The sequence below is a fragment of the Pyrus communis genome, chromosome 16, assembly GCF_963583255.1.
Source record: "Pyrus communis chromosome 16, drPyrComm1.1, whole genome shotgun sequence".
NCBI lineage: Eukaryota > Viridiplantae > Streptophyta > Magnoliopsida > Rosales > Rosaceae > Pyrus > Pyrus communis.
The window spans coordinates 12,525,038-12,542,185 of record NC_084818.1 but is presented as its reverse complement, the minus strand read 5'-3'; the positions used below and the strand labels follow the sequence as shown (position 1 = coordinate 12,542,185).

Genomic DNA, 17,148 nt, shown 5'->3' with positions numbered 1-17,148 from the left:
CTAAAAAAGTTTTGTTGGGCTATTTCGCTGAGCACTTACCTGCTAATCCCTACCAACATATACCAAAAGCTTATGCCAACATATGCCAGCAATTCCTATTATTTGCTAATTCCTGTCGAAGGTGGATGCCGGATACTTGGATTTCAAGTAAGGTATTTCATCAAATACATTGAGCGCACAATAAAGTCACACACAAGAAGAGAGAAAAGAAAAACAAATATGATATAAGAAAATAAAAAAATTAGGAATATAAGGTTATAATTTAATTTATCTTAACTATTTATGCGGTCAAATACATTATACAAACAAATATATATGGAGTTTTTGCTGGAATCAAGGACAACCAATAACTCTATACTAGCTCCACTGGAAATAACATGGGAGGGTGGTCAGCCAGTCAACCAACGTCAACCAACAACTCTCCTGCTTGGCAAATTTCTTGCAAATTAGACTTGACCGAGACTGAGTTCATGACCAAATTGACTAAAATTATGGCTCAAATGACGAAAAACTTAATTGCGATAATTTTGTGATATTTAAATTTTTTAATCAATTGGAATAGATGAGTCGCTTAATATTATGATCTAGTAGTATTCGTCTTTACTTGTAAGTGAAATGTTTTAAATTTGATTCTCGCCAAAGGTAAAGTTAAAACACATTAATACTAATCCATTGTGAGGCTAAACTTACTCTCTTTACAATGTAGATAATATCATTTGTTAAAAAAAAATTCAATTAGAACAGAGGGAGGGTATCATCGAGTTGGCACCATAATTTTTAAACGCACCTCTATGCTCAAGTTGAAATTCTCATTATAATTTAGACTAAATTAAACGTGTCCCTTTGAATAAAAAAAAAAAATTCATCCCCCTAAATAAACCTTTTTGCCTACTCAACCAACGTGCTAGATAGCATCATTAAGAGCGAGATTTTTTGTTTTTTTTTTTTAACTTCAAAATTAATAAACAACCAAGAAATGAGTTATTAACTTATAAGAGTTGAGTTGGTAACGTAAGTTACGCAACACCAAAATTCAATTAAAAATAAAGGGAAACTGTACCCAGCGAGTACACAGATTGTCCTTTAAACGCACAAGTGTGTTACGTAACTTACGTTACTCGTTGTCTAATATTTTTTATTAATTCTTTGAAAGGAGATTAGTCAGTGGTTTTGTTTCTGTATTTAACTTTTTTAGATATTAGAAAGACTTATAAATGCTTTTTAATATCTCTCGACCATCATCCTGTAATTCATCAATGTCAGAATTAAACTCAAGATTTATTGTGTGAAAAAATGAATCTGAGTTCGTCCTCAATCACCAAGCCAACCCGTAATGATTTGTTGTCTAACGTCTATTGGTTTTTCCAGTCTTTCGCACAAATGCGCCTCCGCTAAAATACAAACCAGGACACTCATCCTTTCAGAGTCGTATAACAGAGTAGGACCCCCCACCCCCTCTCTCTCTCTAGCCAATCAAAGTCCATTATTAACTCGTATTCCACGGCTCTCTTTCTCTTGGAACCATCCCAGAAAACTCACTCACCCTTCATTTCCATTTCTCTCCAGTTTTGTGTCTTGTGTATAAGAGTTTCTTCTGGTCTGTGTTCTTGGGTTCAATTCAATCAATCTCCCAAAAAGCTGAGAGCTTCTGAACTCAACCTGTCAAGCTCAAAAACCAAGGTGAGAGCTTCTTTTTAATGTTGTTTTTATGTACTTTATTGGGTGCTTTTGTGTTGGATGGTAGATTATGGTTGTTTTAACTAATGGGGTTTTTGATCATTGAGGAAATTTGTGAATTTTGGAGTTTGGAATTGAAGCTTGGTAAATATTTGAGATAATCTCTTCTGGGTTTTTATTATTTTTGGAATTTATAATCAGAGAATTTTTGTGTGTGGATATATGACTATTTGTTCTTGATAAAGTTTTTATCTTTTTTACCAATTACCATAATAATTGGTTCTTATCTCTCATGTATCTGGGTCTCCAGTAATTTTTCATTTCCTCCAATTTTGTCCAAATCGGATGAAAAGTTTTGTATTTTCTCTGAGTATTTAGACTTTAGACAGAAGTTGACATGGTACTATTTCTTTCTGGATGGTAAATGATGGTTATTTGAGTTAATTGGTTTATGATCATGGAAGAAACTTAAGAAATTTGTTGTCTGGAGGTGAAATTTTGTCAAGAAGGGTGGTGGGTTTTGTATAATTTCCTGAAATTTAAGAAAAAATAAGATTAAAAGTTTGAATATTTTCCTGTTTGTTTCTTGAGAAAGTTTAGCTGAACAAGGGGACATGGTATATACCATTTTTGGTCCAACTTTAGCTGAACAGAGGGACATGATATATACCATTTCTTTCTGGATACCTTTCTTTTCAAATATTTAAGTTTTAGTATCCTCAATGAGCAAAACACGAAATTACTGCTCTGGGGAAAGTTAAAAGGAGGGATTTTGGATGATTCTGTATGTTCTTGTCCTTCTGTTTTGTTGGTAAGAAACTGGGGAGTTTGGTTGTTTGATACTCTCTGAAATTTTGTAAAAGTGGAGGCTTTTTGTTGTTTGTTTCTCCCTTTCTTTAGTTTTCAGAATGTCTTGGTGTTACAGATCACATACTCAGTAGCTAAAGCACTGAATATTTTTTGCCAGAATCTGCCCTTTGTTGAATACAAAGATGTAAGATTCTCATCACCCTTTTGATTTTTTTTTTATTTCTTTTAAATTATCAATTTTAAGGGACATACAAGATAGATCGTATAACTCCATTTTCCCTTGAACAGATTTATGTTCTGTTTGGTTGCCGAAATATCTGCGGGGAAAAGGTGACTGTAAATTTGTTAATGGATAGTATCAGATTCCAGAAGACAACAAGTGATTAGTTGTAATTATACCATGCAAATTGGGATTATCATTCGTTATTTTTTGTGATGCTCATTCAAACACTTGGTTTTTTACTGATTACACTGTTCTATATATATGGGTTTTTTGGGATTATCTTCCTATTAGTTTCGGCATTTGATATATTATCTGCAAACTTTGAGTTACTTTTTTGGTTCATTCTCAGGTACTTCGTTCGGTGTTACCAATTCCTTTAAGCACCTAGTTATATATTTTTCAGCAGTATTGCTTCAATCGTCAAAGTCCGATGAACCTCAAGTTAGGGGTGGAGGTTGTGGCTGCCCATGACCTTATGCCCAAAGATGGGCAGGGCGCAGCCAGTGCATTTGTGGAGCTCCACTTTGATCATCAGAGATACCAAACCACTACGAAAGAAAAAGATCTCAATCCTGTTTGGAATGAGAGCTTCTACTTCAACATTTCTGATCCAAACAACCTCTCTAACCTCAGTCTTGAAGCCTGTATTTACCACCATGGTAAAGGCAACTCCAAATCTTTCCTCGGAAAGGTTTGTCTTACTGGGACATCATTTGTTCCATATTCTGATGCTGTTGTTTTGCACTACCCTCTGGAGAAGCGAGGCCTTTTTTCACGCGTTAAAGGAGAGCTTGGTCTAAAAGTTTTTGTTACTGATGACCCGTCTATAAGATCCTCAAATCCACTTCCTGCACTGGATGCGTCTCTGGACAGAGATTCACGGTCTGCACATGTTCAATCACAATCACAAGTTGTTCCAAATGTTAACTCAAACATGTTGTCCAATGATAAAGCTGCGTCGAGACACACATTTCATCACCTTCCAAATCCCAACCTAGCACAGCAGCAGAATATTTCTTCAGCGGCAATGCAGCCGTCAGTGAACTATGGGATGCAGGAAATGAGGTCTGAACCACAGTCTTCTAAAGTTGTTCGCAGCATGTACTCAGGTTCATCAGCTCAAGTGCCTGATTATTCCCTTAAAGAGACGAGCCCTTACCTTGGAGGGGGGCAAATTGTTGGAGGGCGAGTCATACCTGGAGACAGGCCATCTGGCACCTATGACCTTGTTGAAAAGATGCAATACCTGTTTGTACGAGTTGTGAAAGCCCGTGACCTTCCTCACAAGGATATAACAGGTAGCCTTGATCCATATGTTGAAGTAAGAGTTGGTAACTACAAAGGAACTACAAGGCATTTTGAGAAAAGACAGAACCCTGAATGGAACGAGGTATTTGCTTTTGCAAAGGACAATCAGCAATCATCTGTTTTGGACGTTGTAGTCAAAGACAAGAATCTTTTGAAAGATGATTTTGTTGGGTTAGTACGGTTTGATCTCCATGAAGTTCCTCATCGAGTTCCACCAGACAGCCCATTGGCTCCAGAATGGTATCGGCTCGCAGACAAGGATGGAAGGAAGGACAAAGGAGAACTGATGCTTGCAGTATGGTTTGGCACACAAGCTGATGAGGCATTTCCAGAGGCCTGGCATTCAGATGCAATTGGTCCTGATGATGGTTCTTCGGTTGCTTATGGACACATCCGTTCAAAAGTTTACCATTCACCAAGACTATGGTATGTTCGAGTAAATGTGATTGAGGCACAGGACTTGGTTCTGCACGACAGGTCCCGCTTCCCAGATGCATATGCAAAAGTACAGATTGGTAATCAGGTTTTAAAGACAAAACCAGTTCAATCTCGAGCTATGAACTCAGTGTGGAATGAGGACCTGATGTTTGTTGCTGCTGAACCCTTTGACGATCATCTGATTGTTTCAGTTGAAGATCGTGTAGGTCCAAGCAAAGATGAGACCTTAGGAAGGGTAGTTATACCATTGAACGCTGTTGAGAGGCGTGCAGATGATCGATTAATCCATGGCCGGTGGTTTAACCTTGAAAAGCACATGTCAGATGCCATGGAGGGGGAGCAACGGAAGAAAGATAAAGAAAAGTTTTCCAGTAGAATCCATCTCCGTGTTTGCCTTGATGGAGGGTACCATGTGCTTGATGAGTCAACTCACTACAGCAGTGACCTTCGACCCACAGCTAAGCAGCTATGGAAGTCACATATTGGTGTGTTGGAGCTTGGAATTCTAAATGCTGAAGGGTTGCACCCAATGAAAACAAGGGATGGGAAGGGTATGTCAGACACATATTGTGTAGCAAAGTATGGGCACAAATGGGTTCGTACTCGAACCATAAATAACAGCCTAAGCCCAAAATACAATGAGCAGTACACATGGGAGGTATATGATCCTGCCACAGTTCTCACTGTTGGGGTTTTTGATAACAGTCAGATTGGTAATATAAACGGCAGCGGCAGGGATTTGAAAATTGGCAAGGTCCGGATTCGAATCTCTACCCTTGAGACTGGCCGTGTCTACACACACAATTACCCATTACTAGTCCTTCATCCTTCAGGTGTCAAAAAGATGGGTGAATTGCATCTTGCAATTAGATTTACGTGCACTTCATTCGTTAACATGATGTTTAAATACTCTAAACCACTTTTGCCAAAGATGCATTATACAAGGCCATTGACTGTGATGCAGCAGGATATGTTACGTCACCAAGCTGTCAACATAGTTGCAGCTCGTGTTAGTCGGGCAGAACCACCTCTAAGGAAGGAAGTAGTTGAATACATGTCTGATGCAGACTCTCATCTTTGGAGCATGAGGCGAAGCAAGGCAAACTTTTTCAGACTGATGTCAGTTTTTTCAGGGTTGCTTGCTGTTGCAAAATGGTTCGGAGAAGTCTCTGCGTGGAAGAACCCCATCACTACCGTGCTAGTACATGTTCTTTTCGTGATGCTTGTGTGCTTCCCAGAATTGATTTTGCCAACTGTTTTCCTATACATGTTTCTGATAGGGATTTGGAACTGGAGGTACCGCCCAAGGTACCCTCCTCATATGAACACAAGGATCTCATATGCAGATGCTGTGCACCCTGATGAGCTTGATGAAGAATTTGACACATTCCCCACATCCCGGAGTTCAGATATAGTTCGAATGAGGTATGATCGCTTGAGGAGTGTTGCTGGAAGGATTCAAACTGTGGTGGGAGATGTTGCAACCCAAGGGGAGCGGCTTCAGGCACTTCTCAATTGGCGCGATCCTCGTGCCACTATTTTATATATTACCTTCTGTCTTGTGGCTTCTATTGTGTTGTACGTGACACCTTTCCAGGTTCTGGTTCTTCTTGGTGGTGTTTACCTCATGAGGCACCCGAGGTTCAGGGGTAAGATGCCATCAGCCCCGGTTAACTTCTTTAGAAGGCTGCCAGCAAGGACAGATAGTATGTTGTAAAAGGTCTACTCAGATGTGGTAAAGTTTGTCCTGCCAGTGTCTCCGATTTTGGATTTTCATGGCAGTACTTGTAAATTGTAACGCGTATCTGCTGGTGTTCTGTTTATTGTTTATTGTCAATCATGGAAGTGCACACAGATGTATGCAAACTGTTGTGAACCCGGTTAGTGCTACTCCTATTGATGTACTGTTCTGCATTTTCAAGCATCTATAAATATGGTTGAATCATACCTCCTACTTTGTCAAAGCTATTCAAGAAACTTGACATTCAAAGATTGATGAACTGGTACAGCAGCACCAGTGACTTCCAGTCAATATTCTTTCCGACATAAGATTAATATGCAATCAGTATGAACTGTTGTTTTACCGAGAAAACCAAGATATGTCATTCTCTTGGTTGCATTGTTGTCCTGGAGCTGGAGGAACCTTTTTTTCCCGTTATATTGCCACTAGGGTTGCACATATGAGCTTCGATGCTTAACCAGTTTGTTACAATAATGATTAAGCTGAAGGGAAGAGCACCTGCGTAAGTCTGATCATGATCTTCTTCTTCAATCTTCCTTCTTTTGCTTGGTAATATCGGTGTTTTAAAAACATCGCGTATGCGTTCGTCTTTTAAAACATTGGGTAACATATAGAGAAAGTGAACTGCCTTAAACAGCTGTTTTTTTTGGGTGTCAAATTATGACATTTTTGTAGTCTTCTATGGAGAGAGTATGCTGCTTCAAGTACTTGGTGTTTTGTAATACAATAAAGTGAGGTAAATGAATAGACGCGCAATCTGATTATCGGCAGAGATCAAGTAACAAAAACGTCGAAAAGCTGCCTTTTTTTTTTTTTTTTTAAATTTTATATTTTATATTAAATATATATATTTTTTATCACCATCTGGGTGAGACAATGCTCTTGGTTGATTCAAATACCTGATAAGTTACCACTAAAAAAGATGCTAAAAATCCATAATTAAAGAAATTGCTAGAAAGAATATCCTTTCGGATTTTGAAAGGGCCAACTGAACTTGGGACTAATACTGATGCAAAATGAGTCCATAAGATGCAAATGAGTCTATACAGATTTATGGAGAAGCTACTTATAAGGGAAGATTTAAATGGACATGTAAGCAAGGAGACATGTAACTATAGAAGTTTCTATAGTGGCTATGGTTTTGGGGTCACTTTCTGGCTACAAAGAATGCGGTTAATTCTAATCTTTTCAATGAAAGACAAGAAAAAAGTACTTCATAATCTCAACCATATAATACAAGCTGGACAGATGAAGTGCAAAAGTGCATTAGTTGTTTATATTGTGCAATCGTCGTATGGCTCTAAAACTCAAGGAAATTTTTATAGGATGATAATAAGGCCTTCAATGCTTTATGGCTAAAATGTTGGGCGGTCAAGCATCAACACATGCAAAAAAAAATGAATGTAGTAGAGTTGAGAATGCTTCGTTGGATGTGTAGGCACACGAGAAATGACATATTTAAGGACGAGGATATTTGAGGTAAAGAAGGAGCAAGCGCAATTGATGATGAGATGAGAGAAAATCGGTTAAGTTGGTTTAGACATATGAACCGAAGACCTAGGTAAACTTGCAAAAAAGTCTTTAAGAAAAGATATTGAGTACTTGGAGCTACTTGGGGCAAGACCAAGCTCAGTGGCGTTTTAGGATTCATGTAGTTGATCCGACTTAGTGGGATAAGACTTTGTTGTTGTTAACATTTTATTGTAATTTAGACGTTTATTGTTAATATCACATTAATGATCATATTGTCATAATGTCAAATTAAAAATGATTGGTTATTTGGACTATACTATGAATGCGGAGTGTACTAAATTTGACAACTTAACAACAAAACATGTCATTCACACAATAAAAAAACGACATAGCAAATATATGACAGGAAAAAAAAACATTATTCATTTCACTAATTCAAGTGAACTTTATCCACCAACAACTTGGAAATAGGAAAGAAGAAACAAGAGAGATGATCCTATACAACATCTTGTACAGCTTCACACTCTTTAAGACAGTAGCACTATGAGGCATGAGCTAACCAACAAAAGCATTGAACCTTTCACACTAGTTTTTATTGGAAAATGGAGGAAAACATTCACTTAGGCATCAGACCAGAATATATCCATAAAACCCCGTCTGGGGTCACTTTCTGACACTCCCAAGGCCTTCCAAACAGCTTTAGAGGCATCAACAATATTGTTAGGACACGGAGGCTGGTAATCGTGCTCGGCATCACATCCTGTGGTGGAGTCACACTCGTCGACAACCATCGCTTTGACACTCCTTCCATTACCATGGATGGTAATGTGGCCTAAACACCGTCTCCTTTTGTTGAACCACCCCGTTGACAATGCCACAATAAGGGTCTTATCCGAGTGGTACTTATTGTCACATGCTGATGGACCGCCGCCATCACCATCCTTTTGAAAGCTGTTGATGGTCAAGGTTGCTTTCGTTTGCTTAGACACCTGCGGCGAGCACTTGAAGATGGGGTAAAGCTGGCCTTTTTTGCAGCACTCGGAGTCATTCCCTTTGTTACATTGTCCTCGAGGAGGCTTTTTCCCCCTAATGTTGCCACTAGGTTTGCATTTTTGAGCTTCAATGCTCAACCAATTCGTAGCAAGAAAGATTAAGATGAAGAGAAAAGCAGCTGAATAAATCTTGTTCTTCATCTTCTTTCTTCTCCTGCTTTGGTTTATGTTGGTTTGAAGAACTCGGATCCTTGAGTTGGCTATATATATAGGACATGCATGAAGTGTTGTTTGTTATTTTTGTTTTTTTGGATACCTTTAAGTGCTTGAATCAGCTGGGATTTTAATGTTAAATTATGACATTTTTTGTACTCTTTGTAGAGTACAGTATACTGTTTCTTAAACATACCGATCGGTATACAATTGATGAGGTATATGAATTAAAAATAATCACAAACGTACAATATGATTATCTGCAGATAGTACCTAGACTGTCAAAAGCCTTCTAAAGAATATCACCACATCTAAGTATTAAGTTTCACTTCTGTATTTTGTGTTATTTCGTTCGGTATCCAAGCTGTGTGAGATGAGGGCTTGTTTGATTCCGGTACTTAGGGTTCATCGATGTGAAATACTAAAAGATCCATCAATGGAATAATAATAATAACAACAACAACTAGAAAGATGTTTGGATTCCTTAGCTTGTAATAAAACATAGGACACGCAGATGTTCAAAATGTGCCAAATATTATGTTGGATGCCAAAATGTACGCGGCTTATTAGGTCTCCTCGATAAATTATTTTCCCTGAATGGGGTTTCGCTCACAGTGCTAAAAGAAGGCTTGAGAGAAAAGGTGCGTGCGAGCGTTCTACTATTTGATGTTTCCAACAGACAGAGAGTGATTGAGTGTTTGTATGTGTGTTTTATGCATTTAATCAATTTCTGGAACAAGAGATTGTGCCGTAAGTGGGATGTTGGTTTAGTCTAGATCCTTTCTTTGCCTCGAGTGCTAAGGAAGATTTTGTTCAATTTTTTTTTCCTAGAGAAGCCATAGATATGCATTAAAACTGGTTTTAACCATTCCACAATCAAACAAGTGTACAAATCTTAAAACCAAAATAGTAATCGACTGGAGGCTAATGCAAATGTTGTAAAAGAAAAGACGTATGCTTAAAAGTAAACGAAAACAAAGGAGAAAGCAAGATGAAGCAATCTCAGACCAATTCACCATATTGGGCTAGGTTTAGTGGCTTTTCCTTGACATCCTTCTCATCCTACTACAATATTGTAGTAGAGCGATAAATTCTAAGGTGTATTTGCCTAGTTTTGGATTCTAGCTAGGATGCTTTTGATTACAAGGAATTTGATAGTGAAATCGCTTTTACGCTGAGAGAGTTGAAGGTCCTAGATTTTGAGCCCTCCTCTAACACACACACACACACACACACACATATATATATATGCATAGGAACCTTCTACGTCATTACTTTCAGAGAGTGAATTTTGGGGTTTTTTTTTTTTCTTGAACCAGCTCTGCTTCAGTGCCCGAAATTTGTACACCTTAACAATTGGGCGTTTGTACAAGGAAGGGAGTTGATATGCCTTGCGCACACACAAATACTTTGATGGGTCATTTCTCCCTAGCTAGTTTATTTAAATGCAAGGCTGCACAATTCCTTTAGCGTATGCTGAAATCCTTATTTCAGTCGGTGAATGAGGCACCAAGATATCGATTCTGCTATATGTAATGATTATTTGACGGCTTCTAAGCATATGATAACATCGCAATTTAGACAAAAATACTTTAAACTCATGACATAGTTGTGGGGTGAGTTTTCTAATCATTCACTAATTATTTGAACTCTTGAAGTGTTTTTCAATAAAACCTAATAGTTGCAGGGCGATTCTTCTAATTCACTAATTATTTTTGTTGGGATAACTTGATATAAATCCAATTTTGTGAGCCATTAGTAGAATTAGTCCACTTCATTGAAATAGGTCCAATAATTGAGATTCCATGTATGTTTATTTGTGGTTTGTACCATATTTGCCCTTTAGGCTTACGAATTGTAATAAATACACAAAATTTCTTAATTATAAGATAATTTGTGGTTTAACTAATCCCTTAATTGTAGGATTAGTTATAGCCATATAATCACCTCAACCCCCCAGTCCGTTTCATCCCTCCTTTTTTCCTTCTTCCAAACAATTCCCTTTATCAATCCTCCTCTTTTTTGTCTTTTCTTTTCATGGGTGATATTTTTTTGTTCTTCCCTCCAAATTCGTTCCTTTAATAGAGGTACATTATATCATATTTATATTTTTATGTACTGCCATGTAGGTTCCCAACATTTTTCTTCCAATACAATAGGTAGTTTATTTTTGTTTTGCAGGTAGATTATATCTGCTTTGTAGGTATAAAGCATTTTCTTCCTATACAATAGGTAGGTAGTTACTAGATTATATCGGTTTTGTTTTCTTCATAAATAGTAGGTAGTTACTAGATAATATTTTAGTTTGAGTATTTAAATATTCAAAATTTAAAAACTGAATAAATGATAAAAAATTAAAGAATTTAAATATTTTTATCTAAAGGGGCAAAATTGATATCAAAATATGTAATTGGATAACTGGACTTGATCCCAAAAACTACCTAAGTTTTTGGACCTAGATCCAAAAGCCCCTATTTTGTTTATGCTAAATCGGTATAAAATTCATGACGGCCAATATTTCCTTTCACACTTACCATCTCCCAGTGAAAAGCCATATACGATTTTAAACTTCCTTCTGAAGGTGACATTTTGCCATATATGTCTTCTGACTGTGCTTCGTCTTGTTTACAACTGAATTATATGGCAGTGGGAGTGCTGAACCTGCCGATGGAGAGATACCGTGACAAACATATGAAAGTTGAAACAATAAAACCCAAGTTTCCTTAGTTGGAGTAAGCAAACAAGTAGTCAATTTTAGGGGACATATACGATGCGATTCTGACATACAATTTTAACTTTTCAACAGCATACTGGTTTTGATTGGTAGAAAATTAACGGCGACTAAATATATATGAGTAATGCTAAGGAGATTAAATTTGTCGACTAAATTTTGTAAAGTAAATGACGTGGAAGTTGGTGATTGAATTATTACTTAATTGTTAATAAACGTACTCTTTTTTTATTGGTGACACATAATTGAATTTGCTAATTTAGTCTACAAATTTAGTCTTCCTATCAATACTCATTATATATAAAGTCATATATCTGCTATAGTATTCACGAGAAAATATGCCCATGCATTGCTGCGGGACTTCAATGCACTCGCCTTAACTGCATGAATAAGACACATTTAACCTGAATAAATTAAGACACATGCACCATGCACTCATCTCTCAAAGAGATAAACAAAGATACCAAAAACAGAGAGGCAATGTCACATTGTTTTGATTGATCTTCAAAATTGGGGATAAGGTATTCAAAGTGCTAACAAAGACGTGCAAATGGTATTGAAATGCTAAAAAGAGCATTTTGAATAATTATATGATGCGGCAACAGAAACACAATTAACTTTCAAACTACTGAAATAAATGATAAAAACCACGTACTTGCACCCAATACGTTGTTTTTTTTTTCTGTGCAATATAAGAAAAAAACAGGACAACATTCTCCCTGAAACCAAATTCATCCCCCAATTTCTTGCAACAAATTTCAGTAATTACGAACGCAACTAAATCTTAAATAAATAGAGCTGTTCAATTATATTAAACTACATATAGGGAGAGGGAAAAAGAGAAAAGAGAGACCTGGATACCTCCATCGTGTATTGAAAGATGCCAAATTCTATCACTAAGGAGAACAAACATTTTCAAATGCTTAGGCTTGGGTGGCATGTCTGAGCATATGTGCCAACTCATACATACATACATATATATACACACACACATACCCTAAAAGTAAGAGTGTAAAATCTATGCTAAAATAAAGAACTAAGTATGAGCAGGACCTCGTAAAAAGTAGGTGATCATATGTGTTCTTCAACTTTCTGTCGAACCTACAATCAACGAAAGTGATCCATCGTGAAAAACATGGTTAACCACCATGTACTGAAGCTATATATAATCATTGAAGAAAAACCTTTTACATCCAGCACAAAACAAACTATAATTGAAATTTCAACAAACCAAAATAACATGCAAATAAATAAATAGAAAAAAAAAAGTTGAAATTTCTTTTATGTCCAGCAATGGAACCATTAGAGATTGTGTAGAAACAATGTAGTAAACACCATCAGAGAATGGGGATAAACAGAATAGTAATACACACATACCTATCAGGATAGTAAAACGAAAACAACTCAACATGTAAATTCAAAGGTCACTTAGAACATGCTAAAAGTAAAAACTAAATTGCATAGCGATTGGCATCTAGATGTACCCTTAAAATCGCCTGTGATATGTCATTAATAAAAGCCCTGAATTCTTGGTTGACTCCGCTAAATTGGGAAGAGCTTTTGCTTAATCCATCAGAACCTTAAAACAAAACCTGTAATAGTATGATAGGCGATGAAGATCTGGTAAGTTTATTAGACATTGTTTCAAATACAAATTGAGACTCGTGGAAAAAAAAGAAAAGAGAAAGAATCAAATATCATATTATATTCTGACAATACTCTGAGATGGTATGAGGTCACCTCATCTAATTTTATAACAAATGGGTGAGACACGTTAAAGAAAGTCAATAATGGGTAGAATGTTTAAATCTATCTGATGAAAGAAGTGATAACGTTGTAGTTATTTTATCAAGAGGCGTTAAAACCATGAATCAAGAGGATTATAGACCAGGGATTTCAAATATTCAATTATAAGAAAACTCGTTTGCAATACTGAGAAAAAACTTATTATTGTTGATAAAAATGCACACGACACCAATGGATCATGCCATAAAAATTACACCATGAAAAATGCCGGCAAAATTTATTCACATCAAGGGACGCACAATCTTGGTTAAAAAAAACCAATCAAATTTAAATTCTAACACCATACGATCAAATTTAATCAAACACACAATCTCAAAAAGCCGAAACCATGTTAAGCAAAAGAAACAGAAGGAAAAGAGTGAAGATGTAAGCATCGATAAGAACATGAAAAGTGGCAGCACTGATATCATGCATAGATAGGACAACGAAATATCGGAACCAGCAGGAACAAATAGAACCAAGATGGACAGAGGCACAAACCAACGACATGAGGTCAGTTTTTTCACCATGGATTTTGCATGGCCTGAAATCAAGAAAAGGACGTGTTTACTGGGATTTTGAAGTGGACGCCCACAGTTCAAATGACATCGATCATCCCTCTTTTGATGGTCCAGAATCGACCTGGGACACTCATACGAAATCCAAAAAGGTAGCATTATTTAGAAAGAACATGCGAAGCCGTTAACAATAACGAAGTAAATATATAGTTCCATAGATGCAAACAAAATAACACTATGGCATGATATTTGATTAAGATCCGTCTATACCAGTTTGATGGCAAAAACACACACCTCTCCCATGCGGGAATGAACCTAACCATTTAGTGAAAAAAGACGAAAACCCATGCGGGAATGAACCTAACCACGCTGCATGCACTCACATACACTGCATACACACACTCACACACACCGAAGAAAGAACGCATCATATTCAGTTAGCACCATTCAACTTTAAAAGCAGTGAGACCTTCTAAAGGCATAGCCTAACTGGCCTCGGTTCAAATAATCAAATTGAGAACAACAGTTCAATTTTAGAAAAGCTGTACAGAGGGAAAAAAAAAAGAAAAAAAAGAAAAAAAAAACATAGAGAGACAAAACAATCTTATAACCACAACTGAAAAACAAAATCAAAATGAACAGAATAAAATATCAGCAGAGCATGAACACTAACATCCTTTGGAAACATGTGTTGGTTACGTATAATATATGTGTGCATAAATTAAGAAAATGAATTGAGTGCCCTAGCAGTGGTCTTTACGCTGAACCAAATCACTATTAGGTTAATTGTATTGATTCACGCATCTTCTTTTATGTGCTAAATCTCTACTAAATTGCCCTACGAAAATGACATAAAACTAAGTAAATTCCCAATATATCTGAGAAATACAACTTTTAAAAGTGTGAGAATATATGCATTACCAGGATGTTGTAGAACTCACTGGCCCACTTTAAGATTCGGTTTTTGTCCAATGTATGTATATACTTAGATACATCTAAGAATTTGCTTTGCAACAGTTGCTACTCTCATCGTCTTTTGAGAGAGATAGATACAAAGGTAAAGATTACAATGGGGAATAGTTAAGAATCCCTCTAAAATACTAAAGAAAAACATACCTAGAACGGAGTAAACAACTGTTTGTCTCCATAGCAGTTTCTCAGAGCATTTATGCTATCAGAAAGATAGTGCTCCACTCCAGAAGGATGGACAAATGTACCAGATGGAGACTAACCCAAAGAAAACATAATTAAAAGTTAGTATCTAATGAACAATTAAGGTGATGCAAAAGGGCAACACATGATGTGAAATTATTATACCAAAATATCCAAGGTCTGTTAATCTAATCACCCAATAAAATAAAACAGAAATTAAGCACAACAATATCAAAATTAAAAGGAAGGAATAATATGAAACCTTGTGCATAGAACGTTTGTGAGAATGAATCACACAACAATCAAGGGTGGACAAATCACAAAAGTGACAATTAATGGGCACCTAACAGACACCCCCATCTCTCTCTCTCTCTCTCTGCAATCGCAGAAATCCCTCGGGTTTGAGGAAGCAAATGCAAAACGAAATGCTTTTCCAATCCCCTAACCATACCCATACCTCCCTTACCCATTCCCTTTACCCTCGCAGAAAATCCTCCCATCTCTCTCTCTCACCCTTGTCCCATCTCTCTGTCTGCAAATCACAGAAAAGAAACCCTATACAAATCCCTGAAATCCCTTGCCTAAATCCTCCCACATTTCTCTAGGACACCCCCTATCTCTCTCTCTGCAAAACCTAAACCAGATCTCGTAAATCCTATCTCAGACACCCCACATACAGCAAAGAAGCCAAGATATTAAAGCAATCTCTACATAATACTTTGGAACAATGAAGCAAAATGGTACTTACTTGTTCCTTGTCCAAAACCATTGGTGCCGCCACACATTGTTATCAATTGTGGGTTTATCAAATTCTTCATGGCTTAGACTGCATGAAGAATTAGAAACTAAAAGATGAATATATGCTGTAAATCATCTTATAAATGTAACTTCATTTAGAAAAAAAAAAGAAGGGAATGAAAAAATTGAATTCTATTTCATCAGTACGTAACTGCATGAAAAGTTACATTGAATGCAGACTCAATCAATTTCCCCAAAGTCATTGTTAACTGAGAATCAATACCAAATCCATAAATACCAACATTGAATTTGGCAAAACCCAAAAACAAAATACACAAATTCACTCATATAATCACAGAAAAACATGAAATTTGAGCACCCATTTGGTCAAGTAAAAGGATAAAGGCACTCACATCATCATAGTACTCTTTGGGAAGATCTTCTAATACTGGTTCTTCCTTTTTCTTGCTCTGCCTCAGAACTGCCATAAAAAAAAACTCATAGAAGCACACAAATTCAGAAAAGAAAAGGTCCAAAGCTACCATAAGAAAATCCAAAAAGCATACAAATTTATCAAAAAGAAAAGTTTAAATTACAAAAACCAACTGACGTGAGTGAGTAGTGAGAGGTTGTGTTAGGCACCTGAAACACGTTTTGGTTTCAATTGAGAGGGCCAGAGCCTTGCATGCAAGGAAGATGACGATAGGATTCCAGAGACAGAGAAAGGAAGAGTAAGACGACGGAGGCGAGAGGAGGATAGGACGGAGGCGAGACTGTCTGTGGTGCGACACACAAGTGGGTTTCACAGCTATTAATTAAAATACGCAACATGAAAGCTTGTCACTGTGCCAGAGTTTCTGCTTGTCTGGAATATTGGCAAAATTGGCACACAGGTTCACAACTCGTCGTCTTCCCTTTATCAATGGCTCCTTTAAATATCCAAGTGATCAAGGTCGATCTTGTTCGCAGAATACTTGATGAGCTCCTTTTGGTAATCCACCTAAAACAAATAAGCACAATCTCTATGTAAACTGGCATTTCACTCAATTATACATTAGTTATGGCATCTTTGGAACTAAATGACTTTAACCTTAATATCCTATAAACAGTATGTTTCTATATTTTAAATCCTGTTATAATAACAGGTAAAAATAAATGATACAAAAGTAATTTAGTTCCATCATGCATAAAGGTGCAACCTCCAACCTGAGCTTCACATATTTTTGTTTTAATTTTAATGAGTAAAACTCTATTCATGTTATCATCAATATCTCACAGAGCGAAGCAACATATTGGAAATGCGTATCTGATTAACAGCCCTTTCATTCGAGCAATTAAATAAATCCATA

At 36.7% G+C, this 17,148-nt stretch overlaps 1 protein-coding gene, 1 long non-coding RNA gene and 1 pseudogene across 2 annotated transcripts; 1 reads left to right on the top strand and 2 right to left on the bottom strand.

Moving 5' to 3' along the window:
* Positions 1–1,453: 1,453 nt before the first annotated feature.
* LOC137720115 (FT-interacting protein 7-like) lies at positions 1,454–6,403 on the top strand. Its single transcript, XM_068459127.1, has 2 exons — positions 1,454–1,680; positions 3,060–6,403. Exon 2 carries the CDS (start codon positions 3,141–3,143, stop codon positions 6,171–6,173), a length of 3,033 nt encoding a protein of 1,010 aa, XP_068315228.1. The 5' UTR covers positions 1,454–1,680; positions 3,060–3,140; the 3' UTR covers positions 6,174–6,403.
* Positions 6,404–6,523: 120 nt separating this feature from the next.
* Positions 6,524–8,863, bottom strand: LOC137720116 (kiwellin-1-like; annotated as a pseudogene).
* Positions 8,864–14,884: 6,021 nt separating this feature from the next.
* Positions 14,885–16,637, bottom strand: LOC137719428 (uncharacterized). The gene is made up of 3 exons (XR_011066394.1): positions 16,442–16,637; positions 16,213–16,280; positions 14,885–15,887 (listed from the first exon to the last, which is right to left on the bottom strand). It is a non-coding gene; the product is annotated as an uncharacterized lncRNA (long non-coding RNA).
* Positions 16,638–17,148: the final 511 nt, after the last annotated feature.

Bases quoted from the DNA above. Each gene is read 5' to 3' on its own strand.
- LOC137720115 (XM_068459127.1), top strand. From the start codon at position 3,141: ATGAACCTCAAGTTAGGGGTGGAGGTTGTGGCTGCCCATGACCTTATG.